Source organism: Hibiscus syriacus, unplaced genomic scaffold (genome assembly GCF_006381635.1).
Source record: "Hibiscus syriacus cultivar Baekdansim isolate YM2019G1 unplaced genomic scaffold, ASM638163v2 tig00111053_pilon, whole genome shotgun sequence".
NCBI lineage: Eukaryota > Viridiplantae > Streptophyta > Magnoliopsida > Malvales > Malvaceae > Hibiscus > Hibiscus syriacus.
In genome coordinates this window covers 84,479-107,130 of record NW_024062964.1, presented here as the reverse complement: position 1 = coordinate 107,130, position 22,652 = coordinate 84,479, and the positions used below count along the sequence as shown (strand labels likewise).

Here is a 22,652-nt window from a genome sequence, read left to right as displayed (position 1 = left end):
GCAATATTTTGTATTTGATATTTACATCCGGATTCGAATATATTTGCCTGGAACGTGATGCTACCCAACTGCATATGAATCCAGATCCAAATAAGCGATAAATAAACCGAAATATTGGGCTATTTTGAGACTAAAAAAGCCCAATAATTACCAGTGAGGCCTAAAAGAACAATTCACCGGCTGCGGGTTCTTCCTTTTCTTCGGGAACAAGAGAATTAACTATAAACACCTTCATTTGTCTTTGTTCCTTTTGCCAAGTTGCTTTCTACGGTTGCTCCGACTCATCTCTCGGTTGAAATCAGTGTTGTTCTTTGAAAACCGTCACCGATGGCGACCGCTATGGTAGAAGATTCGAGCTTTGAAGAAGACCAGCTGGCTTCCATGACCACCGATGATATCGTCCGAGCTTCCCGTCTTCTCGATAATGAGATTCGAATTCTCAAGGTCCTTCTCGAACCTTGATCTCTCTCTCTCTCTCGGTTATTATTTGTTTCGTTTTTCTCTAGGGTTTTTGTTCTGGTTTTAGGGTTTTTTACTCCACCGCCATCAATGTTAATAAATTTCGTTTTTCAATTACTCGATGTTAGCTGGATTTGAGTTTTGGATATCGATTAAACCTAATCAATTTTTACAAATAAGGGAATGTTTTGTTTAATGATAAATTTTGTGGTTTTATTAGATTGGGGAATCTTGATGCTTGAAGCTGAACGGTTTTCTTTTGCACCGAAGTTCTTTTTGTTCTTTCGGAAGAATGATAGCATTTAGCGTGATTTTTCTTTTGTTTTAATTGGTTTCTGTTATTAAAGGATGAGATGCAAAGGACAAATCTCGAGTTGGATTCATACAAGGAAAAGATTAAGGAGAATCAAGAGAAGATTAAGCTCAACAAGCAGTTGCCTTACTTAGTCGGTAACATTGTTGAGGTAATTTTTGCTTCATTTTCTTTCTTTTTTCCCCTGTAACCTTGTTGGACTTCTGTGTTCTATTTGTGTTCCAGAAATCTTCTATTTATTCTCTACTGGTGTATATGATTCTGAATTTAAACTTCCTCAGAAGAGTATTCAAAGGGATAGCAGAAGAATAGTGGGCCGTTACTGATGTGATTATATCATAGATATGCAATCATGTTCGTGTTGGATACGAGAACGTGTCCGACGTGTGATTGTTTACTTTACTTTTCGTAGAAGTTTATGGAGGTTTATATTCCATACTTATATCTGAAAATGGAGAGTAGGGGTCGCCTGGTGTCTGCTTGGGTGGAGCAACATAGTCTGCTTGAGTGCTTTAATTTTAATTACTCTTTCTTTCAGATATTGGAGATGAATCCTGAGATGAGGCAGAGGAGGATGGTGCCAACATCGATCTAGACTCGCAAAGGAGGGTAAATGTGTTGTGCTGAAAACATCTACCGTCAGGTAATTGCAAAGCATAATTTCTTAACTGCTACTTGTAGGGTAATTCGATTTCTTTCATGTTTTTACGTAGGTAATTAGTTATCAAATATCAATTCAACATTTTTCAATATTGTTGAAACATAATTGTTTTCATCCCGATATTTTTAATTTACTACAGATCTTTCTACCTGTAGTGGACTTGTTGACCCTGATAAATGAAACTGGTGATTTGGTTGGGGTCAACAAAGACAGCTACTTGATATTGGATACTTTACCATCTGAGTACGACCAGAGTAAAGGCTATGGAGGTTGATGAGAAGCCAACCGAGGACTACAATGATATAGGTGGCTTGGAGAAGCAGGCAAGTTTCTTTTAATTCCGTCTGGCCTTTCTAAGAATATCATTTCATAACGTTAATCTAATGTTAATGTTGTTTTCTGATTCTTGTTCCTGATCAGATCCAAGAACTAGTGAGGCCATTGTGTTGCCCATGACTCATAAAGAACAGTTTCAAAGCTAGGCGTTCGTTCCCCCTAAGGGAGTGCTCTTATATGGACCGCCTGGAACTGGAAAAAACATTGATGGCTCGTGCTTGTGCAGCTCAGACAAATGCCACGTTTCTGAAGCTAGCAGGTCCCCAACTGGTTCAGGTATGATGGCTTGTATTCTTTTTTGAGCCTAACTTCTTTATATTTGGACCCTGTTTACTCCCTTCAATTCTCATTGCAAACGACTTTTGCCGTACTCTCACTTCTGGTAGTAAAACATAATAGAAAATTTGTAACAAAATAGTTAAAATATTTAACAGCATTATGTTCTGCTTTTATACCAGTTTGCTTCTGCTCTATATTAATCAAATTGTAATGCATGTAGATGTTCATTGGAGATGGAGCAAAACTTGTCCGAGATGCTTTTCAGCTTGCAAAAGAAAATCCCATGTATCATTTTTATAGATGAAATGATGCAATTGGCACAAAGCGTTTGATAGGTAATGCCATATCTTAATTTCTTCTGAAGCTAATTTGTTGAGGCTGGTAGTGGCATTTATTGTGGATAGAAACCACTGATTCTTGATCTGTCTGTAATCATTTGCAGTGAGGTGAGTGGAGATAGGGAGGTTCAGCGAACAATGTTGGAACTGCTCAACCAGCTGATGGCTTTAGCAGTGATGAACGCATTAAGGTTGTTTTTTGTGTGTGTTTGGGGGGGGGGGTTGGTGGTAATTTATTTGCTAAGACTTAAGTGGTATTTTAATTTAATGAATGTATTGTAGGTCATAGCAGCAACTAACCGAGCTGATATCCTTGATCCTGCTCTCATGCGTTCTGGTCGATTGGATCGTAAAATTGAGTTCCCACATCCCACTGAAGAAGCAAGAGACTGAATTTACTGAATACTTCATTGGTTTTTTTAGATCCACTCAAGGAAGATGAACGTTCATCCAGATGTCAATTTCGAAGAACTTGCTCGATCTACAGATGATTTCAATGGAGCACAACTGAAAGCTGTTTGTGTGGAGGCTGGCATGCTAGCTCTTCGCCGTGATGCAACTGAGGTGCAGTTCTAATCTTCCTAGGAGTTTATTTACTTAAATTTCATTTTGGGAAGGAGGCATATAGAAACCTATTAGGTATTTACTTGTTTATGCATGCATATTTGCATTTGCTTGTATTAGATTTACATGTGAACAAGTGAGGCATGGGAGCTGGGTGTGAATAAAATGGGTTTGGGTGTGTTCTATAGGTGAATCATGAAGATTTCAATGAAGGCATCATTCAGGTGCAAGCAAAGAAGAAGGCAAGCCTTAATTACTACGCTTAATCAGAGAGCATCACTGTGAAGGTCGAGGAGGTTTTGCCGCGAGAGAAGGGTATAGTGCCACTGCCAATGTTAAGGAAGGACATGTGATAATGCTGTTGGGAAATATGTTGGTATACGTACCTGACTGCCCAATTGTATCGTGTTTTACTATTTAGAGATGAACGTTCATCCAGATGTCAATTTCGAAGAACTTGCGCATCTACAGATGATTTCAATGGAGCACAACTGAAAGCTGTTTGTGGAGAGGCTGGCATGCTAGCTCTTCGCCGTGATGCACTGAGGTGCAGTTCTAATCTTCCTAGGAGTTTATTTACTTAAATTTCATTTTGGGAAGGAGGCATATAGAAACCTATTAGGTATTTACTTGTTTATGCATGCATATTTGCATTTGCTTGTATTAGATTACATGTGAACAAGTGAGGCATGGGAGCTGGGTGTGAATAAATGGGTTTGGGTGGTCTATAGGTGAATCATGAAGATTTCAATGAAGGCATCATTCAGGTGCAAGCAAAGAAGAAGGCAAGCCTTAATTACTACGCTTAATCAGAGAGCATCACTGTGAAGGTCGAGGAGTTTTGCCGCGAGAGAAGGGTATAGTGCCACTGCCAATGTTAAGGAAGGACAATGTGATAATGCTGTTGGGAAATATGTTGTATACGTACCTGACTGCCCAATTGTATCGTGTTTTTACTATTTAAAAACTGCTATCCTTTTGTTTGGATCTTTCATACTCGACTTTGTTTTAGCCAAAAAAAAAATGAAATTTAGTTGGGACATCCAGTTCTTTTACCCTTGGAAGGCATTTGGTTTGCGGAAAAGATCATTATCTAGGAGAATGATCTTTTACGGATTTGTATTCCTATGTTGGTTTACGAAAAGATCATTATCAGGTAATAACTTATTATCAATAGTAGTATTTTTGGGTTAAAATTGTGGGAATGTCATTACTTCTAATTTCTTAGGTAATGAATAATTTCACATTTTGGATAAAAATACCTTGAAATAATATTTTTTTTATATAGATTTTTCTCAATTTTTATTTTCGTGTTATACTCTAAATTATAAACTTAATAATAATAATACGTAAAGATTTTAATTTTAAAGTATTAATAATTGAGTAGTTAAAATTATTTTATATTTTTAATGTAATATAATTATTTTTAATTTTATGAGATGAAAATATTATTATCGTAAAAATATAAATATCTAAATAATATTTAATTTTATTTATTAAAAATAGATATATATATTAAAAATCAATATATTTGTATTCGGAGATCATAATATTATTTTTCCTGTTATATTATTTCTATAAGCAATATGATCTTTTGAAAATTATTTAAAATTATAAGTTGATATATTAATTATTTAGTTATGTTAAATGTATTTTAACTTATATAGTGCAAAATTAAAACACTTTCATAAATTTTTATTCAAATATTTATAATTAATATTAAAGTTTTATTTGTTAAAAATATATATCATAAAGATAATTTAGTAAAATATGTATCCAATAATCTTATATTCTAATAAAATATTATAATCTTACATTTTTTAAATCATACTTGATGTTTAGTTTTTGTTTCATTTAGTACCTACTGTTAAAAACTTAACGCGTTTAGTAACTAAATTATCAGTTTTGATCCGTTTTAGTACTAAAATTTCATTTTTTTCAAATCTTAACGTTAAATTTTGAACGTGTACTAAAATGAAATAAAAATAAGTTTTAGGTCTGATTTATAAAAATGATAATTTAATTATTAAAACAGATTAAAACTGATAGTTTATGTATTAAATGCGTAATTTACTTTTAATCAACTACGCAATACCAGCACCGCGATTTACCCACCCGAAGGTCTATTTTACTGGATTGCTTTGAGCAAAAAATTCCTACACTGCCGCTGCCGTTTCCTCCTCCAATCCTATTAACGATAACTGAGGTATGAGAGTCAACCGGGCGTGAAGAAACGGAGCGACCCGCCTTCCTCTTCGCGCTTCTCTCTACTTCTTAGTCGACCGCGTCACTGCTGCCGTCAACGCGTTTCCTGCGATCAAAAAATCTACGCTCAACGAACCTCTCTTCCAGTTTCGGACGAAAGCACGCCTAGATTTTCAAACTCTGGTTCTCCGTCGGGACTGGTTTCGGCCTAACGGCACTCATTGGAGTCACTTCGATCCTTATCTGGCAACTATTCATAGCTCCGACACCCGTCTTAGCAACCTTTCGGTTCCCTCTTGTTCGGGTTTCTCCTTCTTAAGAATCTCATTGTCCGATGCCGGGTATCTATTCATCTCCACTCTGGTCTCCGTTTCCGTCCATGAATTTGGCCACGCTATCGCCCTCGCAAGGTCAATTTCTATTTAATTGATTGCATTGAAACATAATTGATTATTAAAGTTGAAATTTTGAGTTTCAAGGTTAGGTTTTTCTCATGTTTGTTACTATAGATGAAAAAGCAGTGAGGGAATACAGTTGGAGTACATTGCAGTTTTTCTTGCGGTCTATTCCCTGGTGCACTTGTTGCTTTTGATTACGATTTGCTGCTGGCGTTGCCTCAATTAACTGCTCTTCGCATATATTGTGCTGGTATTTGGCATAATGCAGTGGTAATTTACGAATTTTTAACGAGTCTTTCGTGCTTAGATGATTTCTCGATTGTTAGGCTTAGTTTAGCATTGTAGTTGGATTGCAAACACTTTGGTTCGTGAAACCAGGCTGCAAAGCTGGAATTTTAAATTGTTTACCTATAGCATAATGCAGTGGTAATATCAGAAATCTATGATCAGTCTTTAATGTTATATGATTTCTTGATCTGCTTAGGCTTATTTTACAATTGTAGTTGGGCTGCAAAGCTGAAATTTTCAACCTGCGTAACATAATGCAGACTTATCATGTTTAGATGATTTCTTGATCGACTTAAACTTAGTTTAGCATTGTATTTGGGTTGCAAAACACTGGTTTTTTCCAACCATGATGCAAAACTGAAATTTTGAATCAATTTACATATACCTTTGTCATTGTGGTCGAATTTAGAGTTTGAAAACCTTACTGTAATGGTGAAACTGTGCTTAATCTAATGCATCTCTACTTTTACTTTTCTCCCTTGTGGTTCTGTGCCCTTTGTGGATGGTTGTTGTTCGTGCAGCCGGTGATCCTGTTTCCATTTTACATACATGCCGAGAGCCCTTTGGTATTGCACTGCAAGTATTTACTTGTTTCATTTCGTTTTACTCATTTTATTCTTAGATTTGAAGCACGTATGATGATGGGCTGCCTTGATTTATCTTTCTACTGTCTTGAATAGGTTTTGGACGTAGCATCACCATTATCTGAGTTTTTGTCTCCTGGGGATGCCATAGTATCATTGGATGGTGCAGGCATCCATGGTGTACAAGATTGGATTGATATGACTGCTCTACTAGATAAAAAGATACTTCAGAATTCAAGTGATTTCCATTATTTTAAAGGTTTTGGTGCTAGATAGCTGAAAAGGATATTGTGTTCCCAATGCCTTGTTGGAAGACTGGAAGAATGTTCAATTGGCCAAAAACCAATCCGTATGTCCTTATGATTTCATGGCATTTGTGAAAATTCACTGTTTGATCCGATTAATCCAGTCATGTGATTGATGAAGATGGTGATCTTGGAAGATGAGAAAATGAGCTCTGTTTGAATGCAAAGGATATTGTCAATCTCGAAAAATGTGATGGAAGGGGAAAAGTAATGAAAAACGGAAGCAGATGCATGTGTTCTGAGGTAGACTTTTATCTTCAGAAGCAAAAATTAGCCTTTTGCCTTATTCCTCAAACATGCTTCAAAATGATGCTAGTAATAATATACTATTGATGACTGCCTTGTTTCTCAATGTCTGTAGGATGAGTCTTGCTTAAGTTCGGTTCAGTTTCCAGGTTTGATGTGGGTCGAGATTACATATTCAAGGCCCTATTCAACAGAATGCTTACAATTTATAAGTTCCCTTTTAGATTCCAACACTTCCTCTGATGCTGTAGAACAAACCTGTGGTGGAACTTTTGTTTTGTTGGTGATGTGATATCAATGGTCCCATTCAGTTCAGTTGACTGAATATCAACCTCTGTGGGGATTTTTTCTCGGAAAATATATTCCAAATAAGCTAGAAAAGAGCTTAACATGCACACTCCATGTTTCTTTAGCATTAGTTCTTCTCAATAGCTTGCCAGTAAGTACCACATTTTACTTCATAGAAAATTTATCTTCCGTTGTAGCATATGCTTTCCACCTTCATTTCATTACCGTTCATCATTATTGAACAAAGAATAAATTGAACAAAGAAATAAATTGATAATGAAGGTTAATGTTAAATTGTCAGATTAAGAAACAAATTTATTTTTGTGGTCTATAAGTGATTAGGGATTTATCACTGAAGTAGAAGAGTTGCTTACAAATAATCATGTTTATTTTACTTCATGTCAACATCTATGTTACCCGAACTTGAGAGTTGAGAGTAAGTGTCCGATATAAATATGATCTTAAAGCAGGTATAATCAATCCTTTTTACAAGTTTTCTATTTATTTATAGGATCATATGGTTCACACTCCGTATCCATAACCGAGTATCGATCAGAGGACGTGTGTATGGATTTTTTGTACTAATCTAACTTTTTTTTTTATAGGAATTGAAGGTCTCGTTAAAAACCTCCTTCATGATTAAAGGAGCTTATAGAGAAGCTCCTTAATCAGCGGGAGGAGGAAAAGAGTTCCTTAAGATTTCATTAACCATAGAAAATACACGATACAACCAGGGAGCCACCCCCAATATAAAAAACACCAAAAACAACCTCAAACAATCCTACCAGAACCAGCTAATCCAACAAAGCAACAACAACAGCCTAAAAAACAGACTGGTCAAACTCAAAGCCTAAACGTGGCCTGCCAAACAAAACAAAACAACCATAATAAAAGCCAAGGGTAACAGCTGACTAAAACCATAATAAAAGCCAAGGTAACAGCTGACTAAAACCATAGAAGCCAACTTCTAACTCAAAAGCCACTTAGCTTTCTCAATATAAGAATACAAAAAAAAACACGCACATAGTCGCCTTTCCACCACATTAACTCGTCTTGTCGGCTAAAACCATCCGAACTTCCAGCTCCAAACAATAAGCATGATGCAGATCACCTAAAACTTCTACTCCTTCCCCCGCCATAGTCTTTTGAAATCAGATACACTATTGAGCCATTAGACTCACAACCCAATTCTTTCCCAAAATGCAAGGAATCGAACGCATCCTTCTGTTGAGATTGTCCCAATGCTGGAAAGTCAGAATCATATATAATCTGCCATAAAAAACATACACCTCGCCTCCCACTGCACCTACTTTGATGTCTCTTGCTTCGATAACCCCTTTACTTTCTTTTGGGAGCTGTAAAATTCTCTTGAAAAAATTGGTCAGATCTATTTGTTGCCAAAACCCTCCTTATGTCTACACCTCTCGGTCGACTGCTCCGAAGAGTGCACGGATCTTCCTGCTTCTTCAGCACCCCCTCCAGCTCGGAAACTAACTGGAGAGACATCAACGAGCTCCCCACCTTGGATAACGGATGCGACTTCCTCTTCCAACGAAGACGACTCTACCCACTTAATAAAAATTCTGCACCATTCTACCAAGCTGTTTTTGAGAGTTGAGAGCTTACTCTCGTCACAGAACCAACAAAGGGAGCCTCCGTATGACTACATCCTTCACTACACTCTTGCCCTCGATTGGATATGGACCAGAACTTCTTCCTCCAAAACATCACGGATTATCTCGCCATGAACACTCTAAACTTTGTTACCTGAATCCAGAACTATCAACACAGTTGATAGCCTTCCTCGTCCTCCAGTCTGGTGAAACAAAAAAACCAAACCTACTTCCTCCCTTGCTTCTTTTATTAGGGATGAAGAATCAACCACCTCGCCATATTTATAAAAAAAACCAAAGACCTTGGTAATGAAAACTTTCAGGAATGTTGAAAATGATCACTGTGACACAATTTTTCCTAACAGGAACTCTCACCTTACTCGCCATCAAGAGAAATGAAAAGGAAAATAGAAAAACTTATCTAAAACACCTGATTTTTAGAGAGAAGGAGGAGCTTCTCTCACTAACACCTATTGTGTTTGTACTCACTAATCTAACTCTTTGTTTCCTTGATTAGGTATATTTTCTAGGTGAATCGATTTTGGAAGTTGCTTTGTCCCACTTCACATCATTGACCCAAGAAAGAGAAGAAAAGTTCATCAAATATGTGTGTGGGAGGAACTTTCATTTCAGTTGGCCTTCTTGAAGATCTTGTTTATCAATGTCTTCTAATATTATTATGTTATACGAACTTAGAACTTAAATCAGTCAGCTCATTCAATTATTTGTAACTTCTGTTCGTATTTTGAGGTAGTAGCATCACTTTGTGCCAAAAGAAATTTAGTATACACTCGTTCTATATTCCTTCACAAACTTGAACATTTAAAAAGGAAATCAGAAGATTTTGCTCTCTTCCTTTTCAGATTTGATTTAAACTGCTGTGATTTAGGCCGCCAAGGAGTTCAAGATGAAATTGGGTCATTGAGACTACGTGATTTGTTCCCATGGATTGGTTGAGTTTATATGATGGTCAGTACTCTATGTCAATCTTTCATACCCCATCAATCCCATTTTTCAAATGTCACAATCTAGGTCAAGCCTGCATTTGATGCACCTGGATTTAAACTGCAGCGTGCATTCGAGTATTCGATCTCGTTCGTCACGGTTTGGTAATACTCGGATTAAATCTGATTGATTCATATATTTAAATTATGAGAATTAGATCTAAACAGGATCTGGTTTTGATCATAATGATGAGAAAGACTAGTATATACATGCATACTACATGATTCCAGGGAAAAGAAGGGCATACTTTAATACTAACTTTACACGATAAGTACATGGAAATGGATTACGAGAAAGAGGTTTCCATGAGAGAAAAGGACCTTTCTTTCTACCAGTGTCCCCCATGCAATGCAATTAAACTCCAGTTTTTACAGTGAGTAATAGACAAGACTTGTTTTTTTAAACATAGATTTGCAGACCCATGTTTAGGCTAACAAGTTAACTGATGATGAGATCAAGAATTTTTAAGTCCCAACACAGATTTGTGATGACATGATGAGCAAATTTTTGGGACCAAAAGAACTGGGGTTTCCTTGTATTTGGCTGCAGAAACAAATTAAAAAAACCAGTAAGAAGAAGATTCTGGGAGTTTGTCAAATTCAAGGCCATATCTGTTGAACAAAATGAAGGAAACAATCAACCTTCTTCACCATTTTCATCGCACTGTAAATTCCAACAAAGAAAGTGTAGGACCCCACAGCTTTGATGATGATAATGTCGAGTGCTAGCTGCTTATCTTTGTTCATTCTGAACAAGGTAGAACTCAGTCGTCATTTTATATGGCATTGTTAAAAATTTGTATATAAATGCATAACACTTTATTTGTTTTTTCCACTCAACTCATAAGCTCAAAATCTTTTCTTCCTATGGCTTTCAGGCAATTACGGATCCATAAATTTAATAATGAGATCTAAAATTTTAATTTTTTTCCCTTAAAATTAATGGGTGTGCAAACATTTTTATTTTCTTTTATTTTCCCTTAACACATTACATTAAATCTTTGAGTTTCTGGGAGGTTGAGTGCAAATCTCACTTTAGCTGGATCTTAACTAAACTGCTGAAGTTGAGGGGTGAGGCTAGGGGGTTGTTCTTCCCCTATGCTAATTGGAGTTTAATCAATGGTAAGTGGATTTAGGATAACATCCGTGGCAGTAGAGATAAAGTTAGCTAGCACAGGTTAATCTGGTTTCCTGGCTATATTCCCAAATTCTCTTTAATCTCTTGGATGGTCATTCTCGATAGGCTGCCTACCAAGGATAGGCTTGCTCGGTTCGGCTTGCTTGTTGATAATGTCTGTGGCTTGTGTGGTGCTGGAATGGAGTCCCGTGACCACCTTTTTGATGACTGTTCTTTTGCTAGGGGCGTTTGGGGAGCTGTGTTAAACGCTCATGGTCCCTCATTTATGGCTCGCGCCTGGGACGAGCGGCTTCACTGGTTACTGTCAAACCTCAGGGGAAAAACCCTTCGAGTTCGTGCCCTTAAGCTGTTGTGGACTGGCTTTCCCTATCTTATCTGGGAGGAGCGTAACCATCGATATCATAGGAATTTGATTCGTTCGATTGATGTCATTGTAAATAGGCTTTTGGAGGAGGTAAATATCAAGCTGTATAGGCATGGTTATATTGATTTGAGGTTGTAATTTGTTGCTTGTTCATAATTATTTGTAACGTTTTGTAGCAGCTTTGGCTGTTTCTTTTTGGATGGAAATATAACTTACTTATCTAAAAAAAAATTTAATTAATTATTTTTCTAAAATAACGCGATGCACTTGGTCCCTAGGAGGCTTAATGCATCAGCCTCTGCTTTCATTAAGCCTCCTCCTCTGCTTTCAGGTGAGTACGGAGAAGCAGGGCACCTGCAAATTTCCATGTTCAGCAATCTTCCCAGGTTCTTTATCAATGATTTATTCATTTTATGATTTGGCAATAAATGCTTGTTTAGATGGACAATAGAGCATCATCGTCTTCACCTTTAATAATGAAAATTTCACAATAATTCCTTAATCTTTCTTAACTACTTCGTCTTCATTGTGTAGCACACGATTGAGTTAACTCCATGGAAGAACACACACATTGAGTGGTGGAATCTGATAATTATACATAATTTAACAAGGACTAAGAAATATAATAATTATACAGAATTTAATAAGGATTAATAAATGATAATTATTAAAAGAAATAAAATTAAACATTTTAAATTAAAATCACACTTAGTCTTGACCGAAAATTTAATTTTAATTAAACATTTAAATTATTATTAATAATGATGTAAAATATTTATTAATTATTAAACTTTAATGGTGACTACTATTATTCTATATAAACATAATATTTAGTATTATTTTTAGTAAACTATTTAAAATATCATTTATTAATAAGAATTTAATATTTCAAATATTATATTTAGTATTTATATTAATTTTAATTCTTAAATAAAAATGATATTTTTCAAGAATAACTAAATAATCTAAAATATCTTACATTAATATCCAAATACCACAAAATCTACTTTCCTATTTTCTCAAAAAACAAAAAAAATTCAGAAACCATTTTCATACAAGGAATGAATGGGAAGGGAAGGGAAGGTTAAAGAAGTGGAAGAATACATTCAAATATAATATTAATTCTCTAGACTTGAATCTGTTCATCCATTTTGCTTGAAGATGAAACAAGGCGTTCTCTTATTTTCCATTCATCCGATGATGTTACCGATGACTTACTCTTCCTGCTATAAATGCGTACAACAGTAGCTGTGCTATTCCAAGAAGTGACCCTATCCCATTTGGTACCTGCAGTGAATAAAATTAGAAACAGATACGTATTCGAATACGATTATCGAATATGATTACCGGAGGTGATTGTATTTTTCGTATCGCATTTAAATATAGTTTCGAATTGGAACTTACCGAGGAAGATGTCTTTGACGAGCACAGCATACAGAGTCCAAATGGCCCCGTTTAAGAAACGAAAGAACGAGAGAAGGCAAGGCATATACTCCACGCTTTTAGTCGTCACCACCGTTTTCTGCAACATATTTCGTACTCGAACTATTTAATCTATGTTACTCCCACCCTTCGTTTATGTTCGGTTATTTATCGAACTTATAAAACAGATAGTTTAAGCTAATCTTACCATCGCTGCTAAAGGCGAGGCATACATGAATATTGAGGCCTGCACACAGAAACCCTATCACATCAATCCTCATCTGATCTCCATGCACAACCACTTGGGTGACCAAAACTGTTGCTGCCACAAATCCCACGTCGAGAAGTCCAAAGAGTATACCAGTTTTAGCCTAAAAGTACCCAACAAACATATCATCATAAATTTATATTCTTCGAAAATATGGAGCTGAGGTTCATAACGGATTTAAATAGCGGTTCGTCATATAAAGGTGTCGTCCGAAATTATTATACTATGATAGCCGCCGTCAAACGTAACCAAAACATCACCGCAACTACAATTTAAATCTATGTGTTGATGATAGTTGATACCCTGATTCTCGGAGGCGCAAAAACAAGGAACAAAGCTACGTAAATCAACTCCACCACTACTCCAAATCCATTTATAGTGACAACCAGGAAACTTCCAGGATTTGTAGCACCATAGTAAGTCCACAAGGTTGAGTTCAAGAGAGTCGAAATGTAGGGAAAGCTCTCGAATTCTTCCGTCGATCGGTTCCTCACTATTCTGCGGAATGTGCTCCTGCAATAACACAAAAACATTAGATCCCGGGTTTGATCTTGAGCGGCCTCGGTGGGACTCAAATTCGAACAGCTGCGTTTGCAGGATTTGTAAGACTAAGAAAAACAGGGACTTACAGGGGAGAAAGAAAGAAGAAGACTGAGATGATGTTGCCTGATGCATTAACAGGAGAAAATACAAGCAAATTAGAGGTTGAAAACACACAGAAATCCGCAGTAACATACTCTGAATGTTTTCTTCACCTATTATTCCGACAACAAAACTCGGGCTTATCATGATGGGATTTGAGGCGATTTTCTTTTGGTGAGGCTTTGGTTGTGAAAAACCTTCAGCTATAAACAAAATTATCCCACTATTACTTACAAAACAGATTGCTTGTTTTCCAAATCCTTCAAATTATTTTAACGCAAGACATGGATCATGTGTGATTATATTATTCTTAATTAATATTTCTAGCGTGGTCCATAATCAGAATGAATTGCAAGCAATCTTCGAGACTTTGTCCTTTACATAATCTTCATATATGAAGTTGACTATTGGTGGTTAACTTGTATTGAAATCATTACTTTTTAGGGTAAACTGTGCTTTTAGTCATCCAATTATTCATGCAATTCTATTTTAGTCACGTTTTTTTAATTGTATTTAAAGTTATGTTTTGGTTCCGTTTTGGTCATCCATCATTAATAAAAACATAATTGCTACTATGATAATTTTTTTCGATGATGACATGACATCACTTTATGTGATGCGTTTCCATCATCAACAATTTTAAACGACATATTACCAAATAGAATCAAATATAACTTTAAGTATGATTTTGAACAAAATAATTAGGTGACCAAATACATAATTACCCTTTTATTTTAATTTTGGTTTAAGTTGTTTTTCATAATTATTTTTTTGTCTTAATACCAAATAAGTGCCCAAACTATACTTCTTTTCTCGAATAGGTGCCTAAACTATTTTTTAATTCAGGTGCCTAGTATTACAAATATTGCCCTCAATTATTTTAACGCAAGATCATGTGTGATGTATTATATTATTCTTAATTAAATATTTCTAGCGTGGTCCATAATCAGAATGAATTGCAAGCAATCTTCGAGACTTTTGTCCTTTACATAATCTTCATATATGAAGTTGACTATTGGTGGTTAACTTGTATTGAAATCATTACTTTTTAGGGTAAACTGTGCTTTTGAGTCATCCAATTATTCATGCAATTCTATTTTAGTCACGTTTTTTTAATTGTATTTAAGTTATGTTTGGTTCCGTTTTGGTCATCCATCGTTAATAAAAACATAATTGCTACTATGATAATTTTTTTCGATGATGACATGACATCACTTTATGTGATGCGTTACCATCATCAACAATTTTTAAACGACATATTACCAAAATAGAATCAAAATATAACTTTAAGTATGATTTTGAACAAAATAATTAGGTGACCAAATACATAATTACCCCTTTTTATTTTAATTTTTGGTTTAAGTTGTTTTTCATAATTATTTTTTTGTCTTAATACCAAAATAAGTGCCCAAACTATACTTATTTTTTCGAATAGGTGCTTAAACTATTTTTTAAATCATTCAGGTGTCTAGTATTACAAATGTTGCCCATTTAAGTGTGCGGGCTGTCAATTATATTAATTTCTCTGTTAAGTGACATTGTCACAATTTGGTGCTTTAAAATTTTTTTAAAAAAAAATAATATTTTTTTCAAAGAAAAACATAAACATTTTTGAAATAACCTCAAAACTTTGAAAACCTTCATATCAACCCCTAAATCCACACCGATCGTCACCCTTTACCGTCGACAAAGCTCCACCTGATCTTATCTCCCCCCGACAACCAAAACCCCCATGAAATCGTGATCGATCGACAGCGAATCGATGTTTTATAACCCATGAACCCTAGGATGAAAATTGCATCCCACGCGATCTCGATGGGTTAAGGATAAGATTTTGAGATTTTAGGTATTTTGGAGCTTTTTTATAATTTAAAAGAAAATAAGGTTTTGTATAAATATAATAATATTTTTTTAAAAAAATAAATTTTAAAAGCACCAGATTTTGACACGTTTTACTTAACTAGAGATATTAATATTGTTGATGGCCCAGTCACTTAAATGGGTAACGTTTATAACGTTAAACACCTGGATGAGTAAAAAAATAGTTTAGACACCTATTTAGGAAAAATAATATAGTTTGAGCGATTATTTTAGTATTAAACCTTTTTTTTTGGTACAATAAAGGATTCAAAGCAGCTTTCATAAACAGATGGTTTTAAGGTGCGTTTGGTTCACGAATGTAAGATTACCATGTGAATAAAATTATCAGGAATAGGATTATGGGAATGTTGTATTTTTGTTTGGTTGGTTTAGCAAGAATGTAAAATTCCGTGTTTGGTTAAAGGAATAAAAGATTATAGAATGTATATTTGACCAAATTGTCCTTATTATATATTTGTATAATATACAAATTGTAAAATATTTATATATTTTCTTTAAAAAATTAATTCATAATATTTATATAATTTTTTTTACAAAATTAAAATATTAAAAAAAGTTTAATGAAAGGATAATTTTTTTAAACCCCTGAACTTTATATAAAATTTTAATTATAGATTTTTTTTTGTAAATCTAAAATAATTAAGGATAAATTGTAATTTAACCTTCGTAGAATTTTTATTATTCAATGACAGAGAAGGATATTTTTGAAAAAAAATTAAGGGCATTTTAGTCCAAAACGTCGGTAATGTTACAATACCTAAGGGAATGGATGTAATGACATTCCCGGTAATATACCCCAAAAAATCTACTATTGGTAATAAAACATTAAACCAAACACCCCCTGTGTTTGGTTGGGGAATGGAGATTCTCCATGGGAATGGAATCCACATTCCCCCGTTTGGTTGGCCGGGAATGTCATTCTCGGTAATCTTATATTACTAATAGTGGATTTTTTGGGATATTACTGGGAATGACATTACCTCCCTTTCCTTATTATTGGATTACCGGCGTTTTGGACTAAAATGCCCTTATTTTTTTTCTTTCAAAAATATCATTAATCTGTCATTGAATAATAAAAATTCTACGAAGGTTAAATTATAAATTTATCCTTAAATTATTTTAGATTTACAAAAAAAATCTATAATTAAAATTTTATATGAAGTTCAGAGGTTAAAATAAAATTTTACTCTTTTATTAAACCTTTTTACATTTTCAATTTTGTAAAAAAAAATTATATGAATTTTATTAATTTAAATTTTTTAAAGAAAATATATAAATATTTTTTAACTTGTTAAAAAAATAAATATATAATAAAGATAATTTAGTAAAATATACATTTTAATAATCTTTTATTCCTTTAACTAAATACGATAGTCTTACATTTACGTTCCTGCTAAACCAAACGCACCCTTAATATCTTCACGAAGTAGTGGAATTAAAGCTTCAGGGGGTTCCTTTAGGAAGCACGTGTCAGTTTCCAACTCCATTTCTTGCGCCCGTTATGCTAGGCAATCGGTGCATTTATTTCCTCCCATGTCTCACCTCTACCACCTAATCTTCTTTACTCAGTTTATCACATTCTTCCCACAGTGAGTTTTCTTTCATATACTTTTTTTTTCATAATTAGATCGTTATAAAGAGGGCACACAATGAAAAAGAAAACTAAAAAATAATTACTTATAGATTTCAGATAAGATCTTGTTTAAAAGTACGCAAGGGTTCAACTTTATATATACTCGAGATATTATAAATAAATGAACTATAAATAAGATATTATTTTTTGCGTGAAAAACATTGCTTAAAAGTGTTCATCATCGTGTTATTATTAAATTATATAAAAATCATTTTTTATAATAATGTTTGATATTACTGCTAATCAACTTGCACCGATACTGTTACTGTTAGGTACTGCTAGCTCTATATTTAACAATATGCGTTTGGTTCGCGGAAAAAAATATTATTAGGAGTAATATTTTTTTTTGAGATTATATTTTTACGTTTAGTTCACGAAAAAGATTATTATTAGGGATAATTTTTTCTCAATAGTAACATTTTTTTGTTAAAATAGTGGGAATGTCATTACCTCCAAATTCTTATGTATTAAACAATTCTCAATTCTCACCCCTTTAGACAATAATATCCCTAGACTAATGAATTCTTTTTCAATTATTTTTTGTACTTTACTTGAAATTATAAATATAATAATAACATAAAAAGAGTTTAATTTAGTAAAATATTAATAAATTTGAATGTTTAAAATTATTTTATATTTTTAATATTCAATATATCAATTATTTATAATTTTATGAGGTGAAAAATAATATGATTGTAACAATGTAACTATTTAAAACAATATTTAAATTTAAGTTATTAAAAAATAGATCTTATACGTTGAAAATAATATCTTTATCTACTAGAGATCATAATATTTTTTTTATATATTTTTTTATATAAATAATATGATTCTTATGAAATTATTTAAAATATAAATTTAATATTAATATATATTGAATGTATTTTTCTAAAAAATTAGATAATATAACGATTAACATATATATATATATGAATTTTCATTCAAATATTTATAATTTAATATTAAAGTTTAACTTTTTTAAAAAAAAATATACATCGGATAATTTGGTTGTATGAACCTAGATATTGAACTAAAGGGAAAATAACATGATTTTGATTATCATCTTCGAAGTAAAAAGAGATTTCGAGAGTGAAATCAATCAAAATATATGAATTTAATGATAAAAAAATATATAATATTTTAGATTTTTTTGGAAATAAAATCTGAAGAGATTATTTTAATCGATTTTTTTTTAAATAAAATTGAGAAATATTTTGTTGAAATTAGTAAAATTAAAATGACATCACTTTTAACTTCTTCGATGTTTATAAAGTCTAAGGATCAAGAAATGTGAGATAATACATTATGAACATCTTTCATATTGCTTCAAAACTTAAGTTATTTAAGATCGAGTTTTATGAAAAATTGTTTGTTCTAATGATTTTGGTATCTTTTCTTTAACAATTTAACCAATTCAAAATTAGTTACAACTATAGGAAAAAAATGACCCTAAATGAGCTTATTTTTCATTACGTGTAAGAGAAAAACATATTAGTGCATGATAAAATTGAAAGTGCTTATTTAACCAATGTCTCTAAAAACAAGGATAAGATAATAAAACATAAAAAATAAAGCTACTAAGAGTCTAGCTCAAAAGAAATAAGTTAATTAAAATTATTTCTCTTTTAATAAACTTGGAGATATGAAGAAATAATGTACCAAATATAATGTCATGAATAAAAAATTATTATTAGCTTTGGTCTATTTTTTCTTTCTGATTTGAAAATTAGAAAAAATATTTTTAACTAGTTTTATGTTATAAATATTTTGAGTTATTTTTGACAGATTTTAAGATTCTAAGGTTGATTTTAACTCTAGTAATTGTTTTTCTTTGTGTTTAGATAAACACTTTTTGAAAACCTTAAAAGTTTTTAGGGGTAATAATTGTAAAAATTACTTGTAAATCTGAGATCAATGTGATTTTCTAAATTTGACTGTAACATTTAGATCGAGTCTAGAGGGTTACAAATACTTGGAGGATAGAATTTGGTGCTATCATTCATATAAGTGTTTCTATGTATAATTATTTAAGCTATCAAAAGCCAAGTGATAGTGAAAGACGTAGCTTTATGAGTGCTGAAAAACCAAGATCTACATCTTGTAAATACACTTTGCAGATGTAACTACTCGAATACAGGACTTCTACAGAAAATAATACTTCAATTAACCATTGAGGCTACTTAATGCCATTTTAGTTTATCTTTAAATTCAAATGTTATTGGAACTCATTATTTAAATGTTTATAACAACCTTTATTTATTAGATATAATCATATCCTATAATGAAACCTTGTATGTAGAATCGTGTGTTAAAATGCAAATTAGATAAATAAAATTTATGTCATTACGACATAAACACTTAGATCATATCTTAAAAGGTAAAATTGAACGTCTGGTGTCTAATGATATTTTAGAGTCTCTTGATTTCATGAATTTTAATGTATATGCCGATTGCATCAAGGAAAAATATATTAAAATTTAGAGATTAAGTGTTAAGGGATCTACATAAATCTTAGAATTAATTAGCGTTGATATTTGAAAGTCATTCCCTTTGATGTCTTGAAATGATTAACAATGTTTAATAATATTTATAGGCAGCTACTCACATTATAGGTACTTATAGATCTTATTCACGAAGAATCTTAATCTCTAGATATATTTCTCACTCACGCCAGTATGCCGTACGAGAATTTTCTGACTTGTTCTTGAAATATTTGCCAGGGTTATGCCTGACCGCGAGGTCGAGTTTAGCATAGAGGTTCTACTAGGTTCAGCTTCGGTGTCCATCACACCCTATCGCATAACGTTGACAGAGTTAAAAGAGTTAAAGAACCAGATCTAAGAATTACTTGAAAGGGGTTTCATCCGATCGAGTGTTTCACCTTAGGGAACGTCGATCCTCTTTGTCAAGAAAAATGATGAGTCGATGAGGTTGTGCATTGACTATCGACAATTGAACAAGTTAACCATCAAGAACCGCTATTCTCTCCCTTGGATTGAAGATTTGTTTGACCAGCTTAAGAGTGCATTTGTATTCTCCAAGATTGACCTGAGGTCAGGGTATTACCAGTTAAAAGTTAAGGATGTCGACATTGCTAAGATTGTGTTATGGACAAGATACGATCATTATGAGTTCTTCGTGATGCCATTCGGACTTACCAATGCCCCAACGACATTTATGGATTTGATGAACTGGGTTTTCATCCCTACCTAGATCAGTTTGCGGTGGTCTTCATCGACGATATCCTTGTGTACTCTCAGTCCGAGGAAGAGCATGATCAACACCTCAGTATCATTCTTCAGACGCTTAGAGAGCGTTAACTGTGTGCCAAGTTTGGGAAGTTCGAATTTTGGTTGACCGAAGTGGCATTTTTAGGTCACGTTGTAACGACCAATGGCATCCGAGTAGATCCCTAGAAAATCAAGGCAATGTTAGAGTGGAAATCGCCTAAGAACATCACCGAGGTGCACAGGCTTCTTAGTCCTTGTAGGGTACTATCGTCATTTTGTAAAGGGTTTCTCCATGATTGTGACACCGATGACCAAGTTACTTCAAAAAGAAATTCCGTTTGTGTGGAACGAAAAACGTCAAGAGAGTTTTGATCGGTTAAAGGAAATCCTTACGCAAACCCCCATTTTGACCCAACCGAAATCGGATAAAAGCTTCACTGTTTTCAGTGATGCATCTCTAAATGGGTTGGGATGTGTTTTGATGCAAGAAGGCAAGGTTGTGTCCTATGAGTCTCATCAGCTCAAGCCTCATGAACAAAACTATCCTACCAAGGATTTGGAGCTTGTCGCAATGGTCTTTGCTTTGAAGATTTGGAGACACTGCTTGTTTAGAGAGAAGTGTCACATCTTCACGGATCATAAGAGCCTGAAGTATCTGCTCACTCAGAAGGAGTTGAACTTGAGGCAGAGAAGATGGGTAGAGCTTTTGAAAGATTACACAACTGCATGATAGATTACCATCTAGGTAAAGCGAACGTTGTAGTCGATGCTTTGAGTAGGAAGACCATAGTAGAGTTGAGAGCTTTACTAACGCGTTTAAGTTTGTCTGATTTAGGATGTTTCCTAGCCGAGTTAAGAGTGGAGCTCGTGTTAGTGGGCGAAGTTAAGAGGTTGCAAAGTTCAGACGACCGATTGAAGATCCGAGTAGAGTGAGTCTTCCGAGGTGAGGCCCCAGGTTTTGAGCTACGTGATGGACGCATACTGTACTTCCGAGGACGCTTATGTGTGTCGTCCGACAGACAATTTAGTGAAAATATCCTTCATGAGGCGCATTATAGTCCCCTCTCCGTTCACCAAAGTAACAACAAGATGTGCCAGGAGCTTTGAGTATTGTATTGGTGGTCGGGCATGAAGATAGAAGAATCTAAATTTGTTGCCAAGTGCTTAGTGTGCCAATAAGTCAAGGCAAAACACCAAGTTCCCTCAGGATTGTTGTAACCAATTCAGATTTCGTAGTGGAAATAGGAGAGAGTGACTATGAACTTTGTGACAGGTCTACTGACGACGAGATTTCAACACAATGCTATGTGGGTCATAGTGGATCGCTTGACCAAATATGTTCATTTTCTTCCCGTACATATGGACTGCACGTTAGATAGATTGGCTTAGCTATATATCTGCGAAATTGTGAGGCTGGATGGAATTCCCATTTCGATCATATCTAACAGAGATCTGTTTTTCACCTCCCGATTCTATAAAGCCTTTCATGGAGCTTTGGGTACTAAATTGCATTATAGCACTGCCTTTTATCCTCAGACAGACGGACAGTCTGAGCGGGTTATTTAAATTTTAGAATATATGCTTTGGTGTACCATTTTAGACCTCGAGAGTAGTTGGGAGGATCACTTTCCTTTGGTAGAGTTCGTTTACAACGACAGTTGTCAAACAAGTATTCAGATGGCTCCGTACGAATCCTTGTATGGGCGCAAGTGCAGAACCCCTTTTTGTTGGACTGAGCTCAATGAGGGTAAGATAGTAGGCCCCAACTTGATTCAAGAAACCGAAGAAAAAGTTAAGCTGATTTAGACTCACTTGAAAGAGGCTTCTAACAGACAGAGGTTGTATGCCGATCTAAAGCGCAAAGATATTGAGTTCGATGTAGGAGAATACTGATCAAAATCACAAGTTCACTAAACAAAACTCTAATATTGTTGTCATAAAATTAAGATACCGCACATAAAAAGAATTCAACACAATAGAATAACAATATATGCAAGAAAGAATGGACCATATCACACAAATTATTCAATATCATCCATGTGTTCATTTCATGTTTTAGCCTTTCCCCCCTCTACTAGTGTTTCCTAGGAAAATATTTACACTTCCTAAAGACGAGGAAAACCTTGGGATATAAAGATTCAGAACTCTAGTTTTTATCAGTTGGTCTGAGTTTCCTCTTTTGGGTGGACACTG

At 34.1% G+C, this 22,652-nt stretch overlaps 1 protein-coding gene and 3 pseudogenes across 1 annotated transcript; 3 read left to right on the top strand and 1 right to left on the bottom strand.

The window, feature by feature from the left end:
- Window positions 1-231: 231 nt before the first annotated feature.
- LOC120151389 lies at window positions 232-3,361 on the top strand (annotated as a pseudogene).
- Window positions 3,306-7,248, top strand: LOC120151320 (annotated as a pseudogene).
- Window positions 7,249-11,107: 3,859 nt separating this feature from the next.
- LOC120151319 lies at window positions 11,108-11,834 on the top strand. The gene is made up of 2 exons (XM_039163827.1): window positions 11,108-11,473; window positions 11,715-11,834. Exons 1-2 carry the CDS (start codon window positions 11,108-11,110, stop codon window positions 11,832-11,834), a joined length of 486 nt encoding a protein of 161 aa, XP_039019758.1.
- A 672-nt stretch (window positions 11,835-12,506) lies between these two features.
- LOC120151318 lies at window positions 12,507-17,083 on the bottom strand (annotated as a pseudogene).
- Window positions 17,084-22,652: the final 5,569 nt, after the last annotated feature.